At 60.4% G+C, this 18,479-nt stretch overlaps 1 protein-coding gene across 32 annotated transcripts in view; it reads right to left on the bottom strand.

Moving 5' to 3' along the window:
• The window catches only part of OBSCN (obscurin, cytoskeletal calmodulin and titin-interacting RhoGEF), a 146,109-nt gene extending 136,897 nt beyond the window's left edge, over nt 1–9,212 (bottom strand). For all 32 annotated transcript variants that reach the window (XM_047729435.1, XM_047729436.1, XM_047729456.1 and 29 more), the window contains exons 1-8: nt 9,057–9,212; nt 5,019–6,027; nt 3,863–4,132; nt 2,947–3,207; nt 1,955–2,263; nt 1,558–1,824; nt 631–909; nt 23–298 (exon numbers count right to left, since the gene is read on the bottom strand). In XM_047729435.1, the coding sequence (XP_047585391.1) occupies nt 23–298; nt 631–909; nt 1,558–1,824; nt 1,955–2,263; nt 2,947–3,207; nt 3,863–4,132; nt 5,019–6,000 (2,644 nt within the window). In that variant the 5' untranslated portion in view covers nt 6,001–6,027; nt 9,057–9,212. The remainder of the gene's footprint in view (nt 1–22; nt 299–630; nt 910–1,557; nt 1,825–1,954; nt 2,264–2,946; nt 3,208–3,862; nt 4,133–5,018; nt 6,028–9,056) is intronic.
• Between the last annotated feature and the right edge of the window lie 9,267 nt (nt 9,213–18,479).

Consider the following 18,479-nt stretch of genomic DNA (forward strand, 5'->3'; position numbering starts at 1 on the left):
TGCCTCAGAGGTTGTGGCTCACCAGAGACACGCAACTGGAAATCCACGGAGTCCTCGCCCACACGGCACGAGTAGGTACCCTCATCCTGCCTGGTGACCGAGGCTGCCACCAGCCGGTGCCGTGAGCCCACGTCCTCCTGCAAGAAACGCTGGCTGGAGCGGTTGAGCTCCATTCCATCCTTGTACCAGTGCACACTCACATGGGCCTCCGAGGTCTCGCATTCGAAGTGGGCTGGGCCTCCAGCCACAGCATCCACACAGCCACCAGCAGTGTCCTTGTGCAGAAAGGGAGTGAGCCCTGCAAGGGCACCCGGGCAGGTCAGTGTGGCCAGCAGAGCCCCGGCCACAGAGACACCTATGCTAGACAGCAGACAGAGACTTCGGGGCCTGCAAGCCTCCCCCAGACCAGGGTCTCCTTCGGAGTGCCACCTGCCCTTAGGAAGCCCCGCCCCCTGCTGACCAGAGCCTCCCCTCCCCAATCCTCCCCAAGGTCAGTTGACCATGCCCCACTCCCTACTGCCCTACAGGGACTGAGGACGGTGACTCCCACCACCCAGACCCCAGAGCAGGGGAACCTAACGTGGGGCCATGGCCATGGTGGACGTGGACCCCCCACACAGCAGGCATCACCTTGCACCAGGAGCTGGTAGGCGATGCGGCCCCCACGGCTGACACACTCGTAGAGGCCAGCATCATCTCGAACCACATCCCGCACCAGCAGTGCCCGTTGTCCGGCCATGGCCTGCACCTCATACTTGGGGCCTGGTGGCAACACATGGCCATCCTTCAGCCACGTCACTGCTGCAGCCTGGTCTGACAGCTCAGCCAGCAGCTGTGCCTCCTCATGCAGCCGGGCCAGCACTTCCCTCACAGCTGTTACTGGACGCCTGGTGGTCATCCCTGGGGCCGCTTGGGGCCACAAACAGGTGGACAGAAGGTGCATGGACAGAACAGTGAAGAGAACAGGGGAGGGGACAGAAGGAAGAATGACAAGGAGATGGACAGACAGAGAGGGAATGGACAGTGGAGGAGGAGAAAGAAGAGGCATGGACGGAGGAGGAGAGGATGGAGGAGGGACATTGGGGTGTGGGCAGAAGAGATGGATGGGAGAGGGAACAGAAAGAGAATGAAGGGGGAAGGAAGAGAGAAGAGTGAACAGACGTGGACAAAGGGAATGGACAGGGAGGGACGGGGTGGGGAAGGATGGGGAGGGGACAGAGCAGGGAGAGACAGGTATGAGGGAACAGGGAGAAGCAGAGTGACAGATTTCAGCAGAGGGGAAGGGGAGGGAGGGAGGGGAGGGAGGGGAGGGAGAGGAGCAGGGAGACAGAAGAGTGAGGCTCTGAGTCCAGTCCTCCATGCACAACCCACACAACCCATGGGAGAGGCCACTGCCAGCCCTGGGCAAGCTGCCTCCCACCACTCTCTCCTGCCCAGCCCTGCCACATCCAGGAGATCACTTGGGAGCTCACCTGCCCCGGGACAAGCAGCAGCTCCAGGAACCCCCACCCCACTGCTAGGGCAGAGGCCTGGGGGTCCCAGCAGGGGTCCTCCTACCTCGGACCTCCATGCGGATGCTGCTTTCAATGCCGTTGGCCACGAACTTGAGCTCAGCACCGTGCATGCTGGCGGACACTGAGTGGATGGTAAGGGCATGCCGTGTGCCGTCCTGACAGATCATGTACACGCTGCTGGCCTTCAGGGCCTGCCCGTCCAGGAACCACTCGCCCGCCGAGGCCAAAGTGAGGTCCACGGAGAAGGTCACCTCACCACCCTCCACAGCCTCCACTGCCTTCAGAGGCGTCCTCACGGCAAGCTGGGGGGCTGCAGGGTGAGGGCTTCAGAAAAGGGCCAGCCTCTGCCCTTTCCACCCCTCCTCTGCCTGAGCCCGGCCCAAGTGCTGCCTCCCCCAGGAAGCCCATGGGGCAGGCACCTGGAGCGCATCCACACTTACTCAGGTGCACAGTCCCTGGGAACTCGAGGTAGGGGCTGTGGCCAAAGCTGTTCAGAGCGGACACCCGGAACTGGAAGTCCCCCTCCTCAGACACGCTGGCCACAGTCAGCTCCTGTGCACCCACCCACTCAGCCTCGTGGCACCGGCTCCAGGTGTGGGCACCAAGCCGCTTCTTCTCCACCAGATAACCATCGATGGGGACAGGGTGGTCCCCGTGGGGTGGTGGGGACCAGCCAAGGGTCACGGAGCACTCTGTCCTGGACTTCACCATGGGGGCCTCAGGTGCGTGCAGGGGCGGCTTCCTAGGGGCTGGGCAGAGAACCACCCAAGGCGTCACTCACTGGGAGTTCCCTCCCCAAGCCCTAGCTCCAAGATGAGCCCCGCCCTCTGGGGAGTGTGCCTTCACTGTCTGGACTGCCCAAGGCCCGAGGGGACTGCAGGGCCAAGGGATACTGTGGGCCCATGCCCAGGGGGCCTAGGAATAAATCCCATCTGTGATTCCAGGTCTCGGGCTTGACAGTGACCAAAGCGGGGCACAGTGACCATTCTGCGGGCCCTGAGACCCGTGTGCAGGGGCCCATTCCTACCCCAACAAAGGGCTGACCCAGTGAAGATGGGTGGGAAAAGGGACCTACCCCCCAATCTACAAATTTGATAGCAAAGGCCACAGAAAGAAGACCTGCTCGCTCACGATGTCCCACAGCTGTCTCGCCCATTTGTGTGCTTCTAGAACAATCTGTACCTTCTACTTTGGTTCGCAAAGTGGCAGTCACCAGAACTCCCACTCTGCAGTCACCTGGGGTGACCACAGTGAAGGAGGGCAGCAAACGAACCAGGGGTCCAAGGAAACTAGAGCTATGACCGGTTGGTCCAGCCCCCAAAGCCCCTCCTACCCACCCCCCCCCCAGCAGACCAGAGTGTACAGCGTAGCCCAGTAGACAGAAGAAGGGGAAAAGGGCCTGTCCATTCAAGGGGCACGCCCTGGCCCTTACCAGACACAAAGAACTGTGTCGTTGTCCGGCAGTCCCCAGCCATGAAGGTCACCTCGCCCATGTCCTCCAGGCTGCACTTGGAGATGGTCAGCGTGTGGCACGTGCCTTCTGTGATGATGGCCACGCGACCCCCGGCCACCACCTCCTCCTGGTTCCTCAGCCAGTGGACGGAGTCCTCGGGCTGGGCCAGCTCCACACAGAACATGGCCGTGTCCCCCACTCGCACCGCGGTCTTCCTCGGGAGCTTCCGGATGAGGTTGCCTGTGGTGGGCAGGGCCCGGGGACTGGTCGGTGTTTGGATGGGGCGCGTCCTCTGCCCACCGCTCCTCCCCCAAGCCCACCTTCCGCCCCGCCCCCCGCCCACCCCTCCACCTCCGAGCCCCGCTTCCGACTGTGTACTGCCCCCCTGCCCCGCCCCTGCTCGCCCCTCCACTCCGCCCCCATCTGCCCCCAGCCTGACCGCTGCCCCGCCCCCTGGCCGCCCCTCCTCGGAGCCCACCTTCCGCCCCAGCACAGCCCCTGCCCCGCCCCTCCTCCTCGCTCCTCCTCCTGCCCACTCCTCCTCCGCCCTGTCCCGCCCCTGCTAGCCCCCTCCACTTCGCCCCCATCCGCCCCCATCTGCCCCTAGCCTGACCGCTGCCCCGCCCCTTGCCCGCCCCTCCTCAGAGCCAACCTTCTGCCCCTGCCCCGCCCCTCCTCCTCGCTCCTCCTCCTGCCCACTCCTCCTCCGCCCTGCCCCGCCCCCTGCCCGCCCCTCCTCCGAGCCCACCTTCCGTCCTGCACTGCCCCAGCACGACCCTAGCCGCGCACCTGCCCCGCACTTCCTCCCGGCTCCTCCCCCGCCCGCTGCCCCGCCCCTCCTCCCCGCCCGTCCCTTCCCACCTTCCCCACTCCATTCCCCGCGACCCCCGCACACCTTGCACTGCGAGCTCCGCCACCGTGCGGCTGCCCTCCGCCGTCTCGCAGATGTAGACGGCGTCGTCGTCGGCCGAGACATTGCGCACCGTCAGCCGGCGCTCGGTGCCCTCCTCCTCGATGCCGTACTTGGCGCTGGCCCACAGCCGCGTCTCCTCCTTGTACCACGCGGCCTCCGTGGCCGGCAGCTCCACCTCGCACTGGAACGTGGCCGACTCTTTCTCCCGCACCTCCAGGTCCTGCAGCCGCTTCCTGAAGGGCACCGCGGGCTCTGCGGGGACAGGGCGCGTGAGCCGGGCAGGGGCGGCGGGTCTGGGCCAGAGAGAGTAGCCGGGAGGAGGTGGAGGAGGAGGGGTTGAGGGGTGGAGAGTGCGGTCGGGCCAGGGAGAGAGGCGGCGGTCGGAGAGGGAAGCAGGGCAGGTCAAGGGCTCCGTTAGTCGGGTACGGGGTTGGAATGGGGGCAGAGGACCAGGACAGGAGTTGGGTAGGAAGGCAGGGGAGCAGCAGGGATGAGTCCAGGGAGGTAGGGGGATGCAAGGGGGCAGGGGTAAAGAGCCCCCTCCCCTTAGACAGAAGATGTCTGTAAACGAGGCACCTAAAGCCACAAAAAGTATCCCAGAGATGCTGCTCCCGGGCCACAAAATCCGGTGGGATCCCGCTCCCACGAGCAGCGAGGCGGCAGGACCAGGGCCGGCTGCCGCTCAACCCCCTGAGCGCCGGCCGTGGGCCAAGCCTTGCTGCCCTGCGCACTTTCCCCTGTGCAGCTTCTGCAGGGACCTCCGAGGAACCGCGCCATTTCCTTTCTCCCCGACTCTGCCTGGGAGACCCCCTAAGCATCCTGTGAGGGGGTGGAACGCCCGCCTCCCACCCCTACCCCACCCCACCTCCCGTCCTCTCCCAGGAGGAGGTGGGGCTGAGGACAAAGCGCTTTGTTCCTCACTCATGTGACTCTCACAGACACAGTAGGACAGGCGGATGGTCATCCGCTTCCCCTCTTTCCGTGGCTCTGGGAACTCGAGAGCTGCCCCAGGACTCTACCTCTGGATTCCACAACCGATTCCAGTGCAGGTGGAAAGGGCAGGGGGAGGGAGGGTGGGGAAGGGCTTCTCGGGCAGCGACCACGCGCTGGGGCCGTGCGCCCAGCACCCTGAGCTCACCTCGGACGACGACCAGCACGGAGCTGTAAGTTTGGCCCACCAGGTTGGACGCCGTGCAGGTGTAGAGGCCCCGGTCCGACTGCTTACAGAAGAGGATCTTGAGCACGAAGTTCTCCTGGGCGTCCTCGTACACCACGTGTCGCCGGCCCTCAACCACCAGCTGCCCATCCTTCTTCCACACGGTCTCTGGCTTTGGCTCCCCCGTCACGTAGCAGCTGAGGCGCGCGTGCTTGCCTTCAGTCACGGTGCATGTGCGCGTGCCAGAACCCGGTGGCGAGGCCGGGGCACCATCGGCGCGTATCGCCTCGCGCCGCCACTGCAGGTGCGCCAGAAGCGCAGCGGTGGAGGCCCCGGGAGGGCCCGCCGCGTCCGCATCCGCGTCCACGGTGAGCGCTGCGTCGGCACTGGCAGCGCCCAGCGGGTTCTCAGCGCGCACCGTGTAGGTGCCGCCGTCGCGGGGCCGCGTGGCCTGGATGCACAGCGCGCTCGCCTCGCCGCTGGCCTCCACGCGCACTCTGGGGGCGTCAGGGGAGCCTAAGCGCCGCCCGTCCTTGGCCCAGCTCACGGCCATAGGCGGCGAGCCGCGCACGCGGCAGCGGAACGTGGCCTCCGCGCCCTCGCGCACGCGGATGGACGTGGGCCGCAGGAGGAAGTGGGGCACCTGCTCTGCGCAGGCGGCCTCGGCGTCCACCTGCAGGCCCACAGCGGCGAAGGCCTCACCGATGGCGTTGCGCGCGCGGCACACATACTGCCCGCTGTCGCCCAGGGCCAGGTCTAAGATGGTGAGACGATACAGGTCGCCGTCCTGGGCCAGGCGGAAGCGAGCACCCGCCTCCACGGGCTGCTGGTCTTTCTCCCAGCTCACCTGCGGCGTGGGGTTGCCCACGATCTGGCAGCTCAGCGTGGCGTCCTTGCCCACCGACACCATGAAGGCCTTGGGCCTGGTCAGGAATCGGGGTGCCCCACTGAATGAGTGATCCATGGTAGCGGTGGGGGCGGCAGGAGGGACCTGGGAGCGGGTTGGGGGAAGGTCATAGTGGGGATAAGACCCTGTACTGATCAAGTCCCCCACCTCCGCCACACCACTCCCCCACCCCCGCGCCTCCGCCTCATCTCCCCTGCCCCCACAGCTAGAACTGTCCAAGGCACGGTGATACAGAAATTCAGATTTGCTCCTCCTTTCTGTGCATTTGGAGTCTGGTGCCACACCTCCCTCACAACAGGCTCTTCTATCTCTTCCTGTCCCCCCAGCTCTAACCCCACCCCCAACTCCAGGTCCAGTTGAGTACCTGTCCCAAAACACACCAGCACCCTGGCTGGCCCTCGTCTCTGTTCACCAGCATCTCCCTACCTGGGGCCATGCTGTCCTCTCCACACAGACCTGCCTGTGTGTGTGTGTGTGTGTGTGTGTGTGTGTGTGTTCCCTCCCCCCCCCCCCAACTCCAGCTGCCTTCAAGGGACCAATCCCTGTCCCCCACACACTGCTGCCTCCTGGATTCCGAGACTCCAATCTGCCTAAATGTCTCCCCCACTCAGGAGGCGGCTCTCTGAACCCGGACGGGGCCTGGGCAGGGAGGCCTTCCCCAGGTGCCTGCTGCTGGCCTGTGCCTCTGACTGTGGTGCGCTGGAGGTCACAGATCCTCCATCCCAGGAGGCTGCCCTCTGAGCCCTCTGCCCCACGTGACCCCTTTTGTCCCCTGCCCCTTCCTCCTCCTCCGTATGATTCATCCTCCCAAGACACACTTCTGGTTCTGGGTGCCGCAGCCCGGCTGGCCCCAGGCAGCGCCCATGATGAAAGTCCAGTGTACTGGGCCGTCAGCACCTCTCCAGGGGTTTCCAGGTCCCCTCAACCCTGATGAGCAGGGAGATCAGAAATCTGGCTGCCAGCTGGATCCCTTACAAGCCCCGCCCCCTGTCCAGAGCCATCCACACCCCCTCACTGTGTGCTCCTGCTCCTCCCCCAGGGACAGCACATGGTCAGCTATGAGCCCAGGGAGGACAGGCAGAGAGTCCCCTGGGAGGAACCACAGACGTCCAGGCTGAGACTGGCCAGGTTGACTGGCAGGGCCTGGTCACTCTACAGACTTTGTGTCCCCACTGGCTGGGCACCCTGTGGGGGCAGGGTTGGCACCCCCATAACGAAGGCTACCAGGGACTGGCTGGCCATCGGCACAGGTGGGTAAGGTGAAGCTGGGCCTAGCCTACCCTGGCCCATTTCTGTAAGAAGAGCAGCCCCCCTGGCTTAGGGCTGGCCCCAAGCACCTCAACTTCCTCCCCACCCCAGGGCTGGGCTTCCAGCATGGGCTGCCCCCTGGGAGACCAGTGGGGTGATGTTCTGGACCCTTGGGCTCCTGTCCTGTGATTCAGGGCCTAATCCCCCTTAATCCCCCTGGAGGAGGTGAGCCTGCACCAGTCTGCTGACTCACTGTGCAGTCAGCACCTCTGTCCCTTGCCCGCCCTCGCTACCCCGCCTGGCCAAGCTCTGGGACTGGGAGGACCTGGGCCAGTGGCCACCCAAGCCCCGCCTCCGCAGATGCCCTCCTGGGCCTTGATGTCTCTCTGGGGAAGGGTTACTCTGACACCGGGTCTCCAGAAGCCCTGAGCTCTGAGCTCCCTGGGCTCCCCTCCTGATTCCTGGTTGGCCTGCAGTTCCCCCCAAGGCAGGACACTCACTGCACCCTAACCCCCACCACTCCAGGTGCAGCTCTGGGAGCTAGGTGCTCTGAGCTCATGAACGGGCAGGGGCTGAGAGCCACCTCAACAGCTGATGGCCTCTGGGGGCCCAGGAGGACAGGGAAGGGACAGGGACTTCCCTTCACTACACGTGCTTGGGGAAAGCAGCCCAGGCCCTTGGCAGGTGACAGGCTGACCCCTGGCCTGGGAAGGATGGGCAGAGACCCCAAGATCTTCTCAGGCCCCAGGAATGGTGCTGATGTCTGGTCAAAGGCCTGTGTTCCCCACCTCAGTGCAGCAGACCCATGAGACCCTGGGGGCTCCCACAGGCTCAACCGCTCCCAGACAGGTATCCCCACTGCTCTATAGGGCCGCAGTGCCCAAAATGCTGGCCCAAGGACTCCAGAGCCACACTCCTTCAGGCCAAGCTGGGGGACTCCTGCTGGGCTGGGACATGCAGAGGGGAGTGGGAGGCTCAGGAGGGGACACCTGGCTAGGACTTCAGCCCCAGCTCCCCAGGGAAGCGCCTTCCTCCCTCAGAGTGGACTCCTTGCTCCTTGGAGGCCCAACTTGTCACTGGCAGCAGTCTCCCTCCACATGGACACCATGACCTCCCCACCCCCACCATGACCACAAGAGGGTCATGCCTCTGGACCCTCGGAGTCCTGAGGGCTGACGTGAGCCCTTCCTGCAGCCTCCATCCTTGGTTTTCAAGAACTTGGCCAGTCTTGGGTCCTCCTCATAAGCCCAAGTGAGAATTGGCTTGCAGCCTGACTACAGAACCTTGGTCCCCTGGAGTCCCTGCTGCCCTTCTCCCCCACCTCATCCCCCCACCCCCCAGAGCCCCTGCCGCCCCCCTCCCCCACCCCTAACCTTCCAGAAAAGACTTCCAGCGACAGATCCTGGAGTCTGGACCCCTGGCCTGGCAGCCTCCCGAACTCCAGGGGAAATTCTTTCCTGGAGTCAGGTGTCAGTGCCCCTCTGGCTGTCCCCTCTGCTGAGCCAACAGGCCCAAAATAGCCCCAGCTGTCAGCGGCCATCCATCTCCGCAGAGCTGGGGGCAGGGCCGGCCAGACCCCCAGGCCTCCTTTGGAGCAGGGGGCCACAAAGGAGGAGGTGGATGCACGCCACAGCCCCCTGGTCTCCCACCCCCAGTGCTCTCTCCACGTAAGAGGGGCTCAGCTCAGGCCACCTCGGGGTCAGGGCCCGGATTCCAAAGCCCCAACCCTTAGAGTTACACAACCTGGCTGGACACCCCTGCCCAGGACCCTCTGGACCCCAGTGCCCTGACCTTCAACTGAATAGCCCTGAGGGAGAGGGGCTAGGCCTGGGATGGCCCCCACCCTGCCTGATCGGCCTCCTCACCTGTCTCTACGGGAGGCTGGGAGCAGCACCCAGGCGTAGGGCACAGACGATGGAACAGGGGCTGCTGGGTCTCACCTCCCTCCACGGGCCCAGGACTGACACGGCTCCCACCCAGCAGCCCACTCTCTGGCCGGTCCTCAGACTGGACGGGGACGAAAGGACAGGCGGATGCTGTCAGCTGGAGAAGGCTGGGCCCGCCCCCTCCACCAGCCAGCCCAGCCCAGCTCCAAAATAGCCCGGGTGTCACTGCCTGCGATCTGGTTTCACCCCCCAGCCCCGGGAGGCAAAGGGTAGAGGCTCTGGGTAGCCAGGTGTGGGGGTGCAGGGGCAGTGATGACGTGGGTGGGGCAGGGACCCCACCTGATGGTGACCCCTCCTCAGACTAGTATCCTGGAAGGATACTAGGCAGGGAGGAGCCCAGGAGACCCAGGACCACCTCGAAGGGACCTGGGGCCACCCAGAAAGGGACCTAGAACCAGCCAGAGGAACAGGGGGACCCAGAACTACCCAGAGGAGACCCAGACTGTCCAGAAGGAAGAGGGGGGACCCGAGGCCCAGCTAGAAAGTGACCCAGAACCAGCCAGAGGGGAGAGGGGGACCCAGGAGTATGCCAAGAGCAATGGCCATCTGGAAGTCCTGAGCCTCTGGAAGGGGGTGGAGGCAGACAGCCAGAAGCCAGCACAGGCCCCAGCACCAGCCCCAATCTGTCCCCACCACACACATGCTGAAGGCAGATTCTTTATCCCTGGTCCTTTCGAGTAGCAACTGGCCTGGCTGGGTGTCCACGGCACCTTTAAATGGGAGTGGGGATCCCTTAGAACCCAGGCAGGGACTTTCCCGGCCATGGGCCAGGGGTGGGCAGGCAAGACAGTGGCCAGTGCTAAACGTGCCCCAGGAAGGCTGTCCCCAACTCCATCCCCATGGCCCTGCTGTAGGGACAAGCATGGACAAAATGCCAGGCCCATCTGGAGGACAGGTGGCCTCTGCCTGGTGGGGCCTAACCAGGACCCAGAGAGTCTCCTGGGAAGGGGCTGACCCCTGCCCCCAGAGGCCTAGGTTTGAGACCCACCCTCAGGGACCCCATCTGAGGGTGGGTACCAGAGCAAGACACCCAGCCAGGCCCCTGCACCAACTTGATGCAAGGACCTCTCTAGCTGGTGTGTCTACCTGCTGACCCCCACCACAGCAGGTGTGAGAGCCAGGAGTCCAGAGATCCCAGGGAGGGGGGAATGAGGGTAGGGAGGACGCGGATCCACCATAGCCAGCAATGAGGGACTGCTTGGCATGCTCAGTCTCACCCCTGACCCTGAGCCAGCACCCCTGTATGCGGTGGGGACTAAGGCTCTAAGCACAGACCAGATGCCCTGGGGTACCCAAGTCTTGGCTCAGACACCATAACAAAACCACAGCCAGGAAGCTCAAATAGACATTTATTTCTCAGGGTTCCAGAAGGTGCATTATGGAAAGAAGATGCTTGTAGGCCCCAGGACACTGGGGTGTCCCTTCCTGGTGCAGACACAGCCCCACACTCAATATGGACCCACGGGCCAGAGGGTCAGCCCTAGGCGTCCCTCCGTCCACCTCTATGGACACCGATGGGTCCATGGTAACCGGGGCTTAATCGCAACTATAGTGATCCCTTAACCCGCATTCAGGTGACTCACTGGCTTCCAACTGGCCCCCCGCCCCCGGTCCTGTAACCCTCCCCAAGCTCACCCTTCTCCTCTGTCCTCCCTCTGTCCTGTGACCCTCCATAGCTCACTCTCCTCCTCCTCTGTCCTCCTCCCTGTCCTGTGACCCTCCATAGCTCACCCTCCACTTCCTCTGTCCTCCCCTAGTCCTGTGACCCTCCTCCTCCTCTGTCCTCCTCTCTGTCCTTGGACTCTCCATAGCTCACCCTCCTCCTCTGTCCTCCCCCACCCTCTCAGCGTCCTGTGACCCTCCAGAGGTCACCCTCCTCTGCCCTGCATCCCACATCATGCTGTCCGCCCCCTCTCTCCCTGGGCTCTGAGTGGTCTGTCTGTCTGGGAGCCCCAAGTTCAGAGGAACCCCCCGCCCAGGCCTGAGCTACTCTCCTCCAGCTGTGACACTGGAACCACCCCACCCCCGCCCCCAGGAACAGGGCAGAGGCTGCAAACTCTGAGGCCTGGGAACCTTTCCTGCAGAGGGGAGGGCTTGTGACCTCTAGTGCTCTAGTGTCGGAGGGGAGTGCTTCTTAAGTGGAGGTGGGGGGAGCCAGTGGCCCTGCTCTCTGACCGTCCCAAAGGGAAGCCACAGGCACGCTCCTGGGGAAAGGCCAGCATGCTCAGTCTCCCTTCCAGGTCTTCCCTCCAGAGACCTCGTGGATGGTCCCCAGGGACAGTGTGTCTGCAGTTGGCAGTAGAGGGACCGTGGCTCAGGGTGGCCATGGTTTGCTTGTTTGCACAGCTGATGGTGTCACACCTTTGTCCTGAGTGCAAGACCAATGGCCGTGAGACCACAGCCTGCACAGATCCGGGAACAAAACGGGAATGTTAATGGAGAGGAAGGTGAATTCCACATAAGGTCTGGAGTTTGGGTTCGAAAGAACATAGAAGGGATTAAAACTACTTGTTGTAGTGGGTGGGGGGTGGGGGGAGGTGCTTGGGAAGAAAGGGAGTGGGGGTGGATACAAAGGGAAAAGGTTGGAAGAAGCTGGCGCAATGGGAGGCCTGCAAGTTGTGGGAGCAGGGTTCACACTCATGCTCTTGCCGTTGATGAGAAGCTTTGGAAAGAACCTCTGTGCCCATCGATGCCACACAGACAGAGAAATGATGGTGTCCTGGGGCAGATCAGGCTATACAGCCTCATTCTTAAAACGAGGGGGAATTGTATCCACAAACTTAACTCTTAAAAAGACGATGTCAGTCAGCGAAGTAAGGGATCAAGTGGAAACTACACTGTGAAGCGGGGCTCCCGCTCCCTGCACTCTGCTGGTTCCTGGTGCCCCCACCACTTGCTCTTGGCTGAGCCTGCAGCCAGGAGTTGAGAGCAAGGCCCAGAGGTCAGGCAGGGGAAAGGGACCCACAGCCAGGAGGTGAGGGGCCCCCATGCGACAGAGGGAGCAGAGGGACATCCTGAGACAGCAGTTGGCCCCATGACTGCACACAGGGACCAGTGAGACACAGGAACACAGACCGGACAGGGGTCTATCCACGCTGACAGCATGGATGGCCATGGCTCCCCCACAGGTCACAGAGACCCCACGGACATGGTCCATGTGCACATACTACCACAGAACCACCAGGAACACAGACCCCCACAGGCTGACTCCAGAGCTGCTACGATGTAACGTCTGGAGTGTCCAATTTCCAACCGCAAGCCCAAGACATGCCAAGACCAGGAGGGCAGCTACTGCAGCTGTGTCCACTGCTCTGAGAACTGTGGGAGACATGCCATGCCAGTGTGTCATCGCACAGAGAATAGCGATAAAGAGAGGGATCAGGAAGTCCAACAGGCAGCAGGAGGGCTCAGGGTCAGCCGTCCGGGTGGCAGAGGGAACCCATGAGCTGGAAGACAGGGGCACAAAGTATGCACTGCAAACACCCAAGCGAGTCTAGGATGAGAGCCACATGGGATGGCACGGAGCCACCGGACACACGTGAGAAGGACAACGGCCGCTTGAGGGCACAGGTGGATTCATGGGGGGTCACTGCACCTGGGAGACAGGCCGGTCTGGGGGCACACCACAAAGGGCACGCCCTTGGCGTCAACCATCCCTTCTCTCACCAAAACAGCATCTTGGCCAAATGGTATCTTAAAAAGTGCTGAATCAGGGGTGCCTGGGTGGCTCAGGACATTACCTGTGTCCCTTCCACTCAGATCCGCGATCTCGGGGTCCCTGGGGTCGAGCCCGGGGTCGGCCTCCTGCTCAGCAGGAAGCCTGCTTCTCCCTCTGCCCCTCCCCCTGCTCATGTTTGTTCCATGTCAAATAAATACAATCTTTTTAAAAAGCATGGTTGCAGAACACCAGACTAAATGCAACATGCTTGAGATTCATTATTACTCAGCGTACTAACTACTTTCAAAACAGGATTCCTCTTCCCGCCTCCACCCCTGCCATTCCAGACCACCTGCTGGAGATGACTGCAGTGCAGCGGGAGCTCTCATCAACCCAAGTTTTCTCATGGCACCCCGCAGGAATCCAGCTGCGGTGACCCCCTCGAGTGGAAACTCAAGAGTGATCCCACAATCTGACAGAGTGTTCCAGGGAGCGACTCTCGTTCAGCATCTTAACAAAAGAAATGCAAGGATTACGGCAATCTAGGCTGCATCCACTTAGACAAATGCTGGAGAACGCAGGTGAAGGTCTTTCTGGCCCAGTCTTGGCCAAATCTTTGGAAAACCTTGTTGACGTGTCTGAGGAAAACGAGCCCCCAGACACCCTGGTTCCAGGGCCAGCAGCACCTTGTATGCGCCCCCCCCCCCAGTTCCATGCTCACAGTTTAAAATTAGAGTGCACAGGGTCTGGGAGTCACCATGGAGCAGGGAGCCACCTCCCCCCCAACAGCTGCCTTCCCTCCCTGAAGGGCTAAGATTAGGGCTGCACAGATTGCTAGAGTAGAAATGAAGGGCCACAATTAACCGGGTGACTTAATTTGGCAATCCGGCCCTTCTACGGTGGTCAGAAAGGGGCCTTCTCACGGCCAGGGCTTTGCTAGTGACCCGGTCACTCAGATCAGTCACTGCCTTGTGGGCCTTTCCAAAGAACTTCAAGACCCGTACTCACTATCTCCTGGGCATCATGTTCTGAGAGTCAGTCCATGCAAAATCCCATCATGGCATTTTGTCCCAGGGCTGAAGGAAGTCATTCACAGGGCACAGCACACAGCAGGGGGCCTCCACAGGGCTATTCCTGGGCCTTCAATGGCAAGAGCCAGGGGAGTCAGGAGGCCAGAGAACACCGTCCAAGCCAGAAACAAGCCCTGCTTCCTAACTACTGCCTCTGAGATGTGCCGGCAGCTTATCAGGAAGCCACGGTGATGAAGACAGTGGCTCAGGGGTGGGGCAGGACAGGCCGGAGCGGGGAGGGGAGAACAGAGGAGCATAGAACAGAACAGAACAGAAAGCCAGGAAACCAGAACCACCAGCTCTCCTCTGAAACACACTTTGCACCTGTCATGGGATGAATGGTGCCCCCAGAAAAAGAGACGTCAAAGTCCTCACACCCAGAATCACAGGACCTTAGAGAGAGGCAGGGTCTTTGCAGATGCAATCAAGTTTAGAGGAGGTCAGCAGGATGGGCCCAGACCCAAGAACTGGTAACCCCATACAGAGGGAAGGGGACCTCAAGACACTCTGGCAGAGGCGGTCCTGGGAAGACCGAGCCACAGACCGCCTGTGCACCAGGCTCTGCAGAAGCGGGAAGCTTCCGCCCCGAGCCTCGGAAGGGAGCATGTGCCCCCCACACACCTGGATGGTGGGGGACCACCTCTCTGGTGCCTCAGGCCACCGACTGGTACCAGTTTATTCCATGGCCTGAGGACACTACTACAAGGCTGATCACACACGGAATTACCACGGGCCACCTCAGCTCTGGAGATGTGCCCAACAGAACCGAGCTGGCCCACAAGGAACCCGTTCCCAAGTGCTCACGGCAGCACGGTCCCTACATGTCCTTGGGCTGAGGAATGGCCCAAGGACGTGGTCTCTCCTCAGAGCTGAGCCCACATGCCCTTCGGCTGAGAAACAGCACAAGGACATAGCCCCAAGGACCACAGGTCTGGACCCAGAAAACCGGACCCTTGGCGGCAGCAGCCGGACAAAAGTTCAGGCCGCATCCTGTGTGATTTCATCCCTGCCAGGGTCTAAACCTGGGAAAGCCCGAGACAGAACGGAGGACGGGGCGGGGGGGGGGGGGGGGGGTGCGCCACGGGCAGTGGAGGGGCGGAGGTGGACACCAGTGGGCATGGGCTTCCTGTTGGCAGGGGGGGACATGATGGGGATGCCGGCCCAACAACGGGAATGTACTAAATGCCATGAAACCGTACACTTTACAGTGGCTAATTCTCCATTCCCAACGTGTGCACGTGATATGAATGTAATACTGCACGTCTGTTAGATCTCAATATAAAGTTAAAAGTAGAAAAATACAGTGGGTTTTGTTATGTGAACCTTAACTTCAACGAAATAATCAAGCTGAAATGAATTTAAAAACCGAACTTAAAAAATGAAAACAGGGGCACCTGGGTGGCGCAGTGGGTTAAGCCTCTGCCTTCTGCTCAGGTCATGATCTCAGGGTCCTGGGATCGAGCCCCACATCGGGCTCCCTGCTCAGCAGAGAGCCTGCCTCCCCCCTCTCTCTTCCTGCCTCTCTGCCTGCTTGTGATATCTCTGTCTCTGTCAAATAAATAAATAAAATCTAAAAAAAAAAAAAAATGAAAACAGGGGCATCTGGGTGGTTAAGCATCCCACTCTCCTCTCGATTTAGGCTCAGGTCATGATCTCAGGATTGTGAGATGGATCCCCGCCTTGTGCTCCACACTCAGCAGGGAGCTGGCTTCAGATTCCCACTCCTTCTGCCTCTCCCACTGCATTCTCTCTGTGTCTAAAACAAATACAGTAATCTTTAAAAGATCAAAACAAAAACTTTCAAAAGAAAATCAAGACCATATGGACACAGACATCTTATATAAGACCCAGAACAGCAATCCTGAAAGAGAAAGAAACTAACCTCACCACACTGAAATTTGTAGTGGCTACCCAAGAAAAGATACCAAAAGAGCACTGTGGAAATGACGCCCACCCCACTCATGCCGTTCAGGAAGTCTTACAAGTGTACCCGTCAACACAAGGATATTTGAGGCACCACGCGGTAGCAAAAAATGGTCAACATGCTCAGCAGCCAGGGAAGAATCAAATACATCAGGACACGGTCACAGGAACAATGGGCAGGTCCTGTCCTCAGCCCTTCCCGAGGGAAGACAGCGGTACTAGGGTTCTCTACAGAGAAGGAACCACCATGATGCCCATACACATACATCTAGTTCAGCAAGTCCAAGGACAGGAGAAAACTAATGTCCCAGGTGAGGCAGTCGGACAGCACAAGGTCCCTCTTCCTCCACCTGTCTGTTCTATGCAGGCCTTCACCTGATTCAGTGAGGCCCATCCACATCGGGAGGGCCATTTGCTTCATACAGCCCCCCAGTCCATCGTTAACCTGATCCAAAAATGCCCTCGGAGACACCCCCAGTGTTGCACCAAATGTCTGGACTCCCCACGGTCCAGGCAAACTGACACATAAAAGCAGCCATCACAACACCTGTGACCAGGGTGGAAATGTGAGTCACAGAACACAGAAGGCACAGTCTCCTGTCAGACTGGAAAACAGCAGCACAGCACGAGGTGTGTGGATACAGATGTAGGAACGTAGTATCTACACCCATAAAGGCACATCGGCCGAACCAGGGGGCTGGAAAGGACACAGGCTTTTCACCGTGTTTCTGTGCTGTTCAATTGAATTTAATAGGCACTAATCCCAACTGCAGCAAAAAAAAAAAAATAACAGTGATACAACTTGGGGAGGAAAGACAAGCCAGTGTGCTTGGCCTCGATGCAAGACCCCATGAGGGGACCTCCCTGGCGAGGCAGCTCCCAGCATGGTCATTGGGTGTAACAAGTAGAGGGCCTGAATGGGCAGGTATGCAGGCAGAAACCCGAGGAACTCAGCCGTGTGGCTATGCCAGGAAGGCCAAAGCCAGGAGGAGACAGGGGCACCCAAACTGGTGTTTCATGTTCCAACTCTGAGGAGCAGGGAGCTTGGCTCATAGGGCAAAGGAAACCAGTGACAACAGAAAAGCTCCCCCCGCTGCCCCCTGCACACTGCAGGAGGCTGGAGCTGGGCAGCATCAGGGGGAGGGCCACGGTGAGGGCCACGGTGAGGGTAATAGTGAGGATGAAGGGGAGGACCAGGGGGTGAGCCGAGGGGAGAAACATGGTGAAAGCCACAGAGAGAGTCAAGGTGATGACAACAGTGACGGCCATGAGGCAGGGCAAGCTGGGCAAGGGCGAGTGGCCTCACAGCAGCTGTGCAGCCGGGCCTGTGGTCAGGCATCCCCTTCACCACCTACTCTCCCACCTGCCTCCAGAGATGTTTCTTCCTGAGAAATCCCAATTACAGCTCAGATATAAGAAGCTGGTCAGAGCAGATGTTTCAGCACCGTGGCTCTCACCATGGGGCCCCCGTACCCCATGGGCCCCGAAGGCCCTTCGAGAGACCCAGCAATCAGAGCCCATCTGCATGTTTATACATGCCTCACTTCTGTCGCTTCATGCTGAGAACAGCTGTGTTGTGGGATGCTGGGGGTTACAGAGGTTTGCACCCTGGACCAAATGCCACTCCCTTCCTGGGATCATGTGCGTTGTTGGTTTTGGAGAACACAGGTTCCCGGAAAATACATGAGCAACAGCCCTGAAGACTCACGGTTCACCAGCCAGCAGCCAGTGGTACGTGTGGAAGAAATATCCCCAGAGTCACCCACGTACATGGGTGGTTTTTTAATTTTATTTTATGATTTTACTTAATTGTAAGTAAGTGCACACAAGCAGGGAGAGTGGCAAGGAGGAGGGAGAAGCAGGTCCCCTCTAAGGAGGAGCCCAATGTGGGACTCGATCCCAGGACCCCGAGATCATGCCCTAAACCAAAGCCAGACTCTTAACTGTTGGAGCCACCCAGGCACCTCCACAAATGTGTGTTCTCCAATGCACCCACATACACACATATGCTGGCTAAACACTCATTCTGATCTCACCCCAGAGACATGATCCCGCCCACCAGCTCAGAGCAGAGGAGCAGAAAGGACCAGATCTCTCCCCAGAGACAGGATCCCACCCAGCAGTTCAGAGCACAGGAGCAAAAAGGACCAGATCTCTCCCCAGAGACAGGATCCCACCCAGCAGTTCAGAGCACAGGAGCAGAAAGCACCTGATATCTCCTCAGAGACAGGATCCCACCCACCAGCTCAGAGCACAGAACAGAAAGGACCAGATCTCTCCCCAAGACAGGATTCCACCCACCAGCTCAGAGCACAGAACAGAAAGGACCAGATCTCTCCCCAAGACAGGATCCCACCCAGAAGTTCAGAGGAAAGAGGTGTGGAGAGCTCCATGAGGTTCTCATGTCAAGCAGGAGCCTGGATCCAGTAATGACGCAGCAGTTGAGGGGACTGCAGCTTCCAGATATCTCTGGGACCACAGTCATCTGTGCCCCCCACCCAAATGATAAAGAGCAGAACCAGAGGAGAGCTGCGGTGGCCCAGGACTGAGTAACTCCTTTTAAAGGGGAGGGTTTTGGCATTGAACCGTTGGACTCTTCAGACTCATGACCCCTCTATGTCTGACCACATAGAAGGCAGCTGCCCCCAAGGACTCTGTGCCTTCGATCCCCCAGTAGAACCCACATCCTTC

The sequence above is a fragment of the Lutra lutra genome, chromosome 5 (assembly GCF_902655055.1).
Source record: "Lutra lutra chromosome 5, mLutLut1.2, whole genome shotgun sequence".
Classification (NCBI taxonomy): domain Eukaryota; kingdom Metazoa; phylum Chordata; class Mammalia; order Carnivora; family Mustelidae; genus Lutra; species Lutra lutra.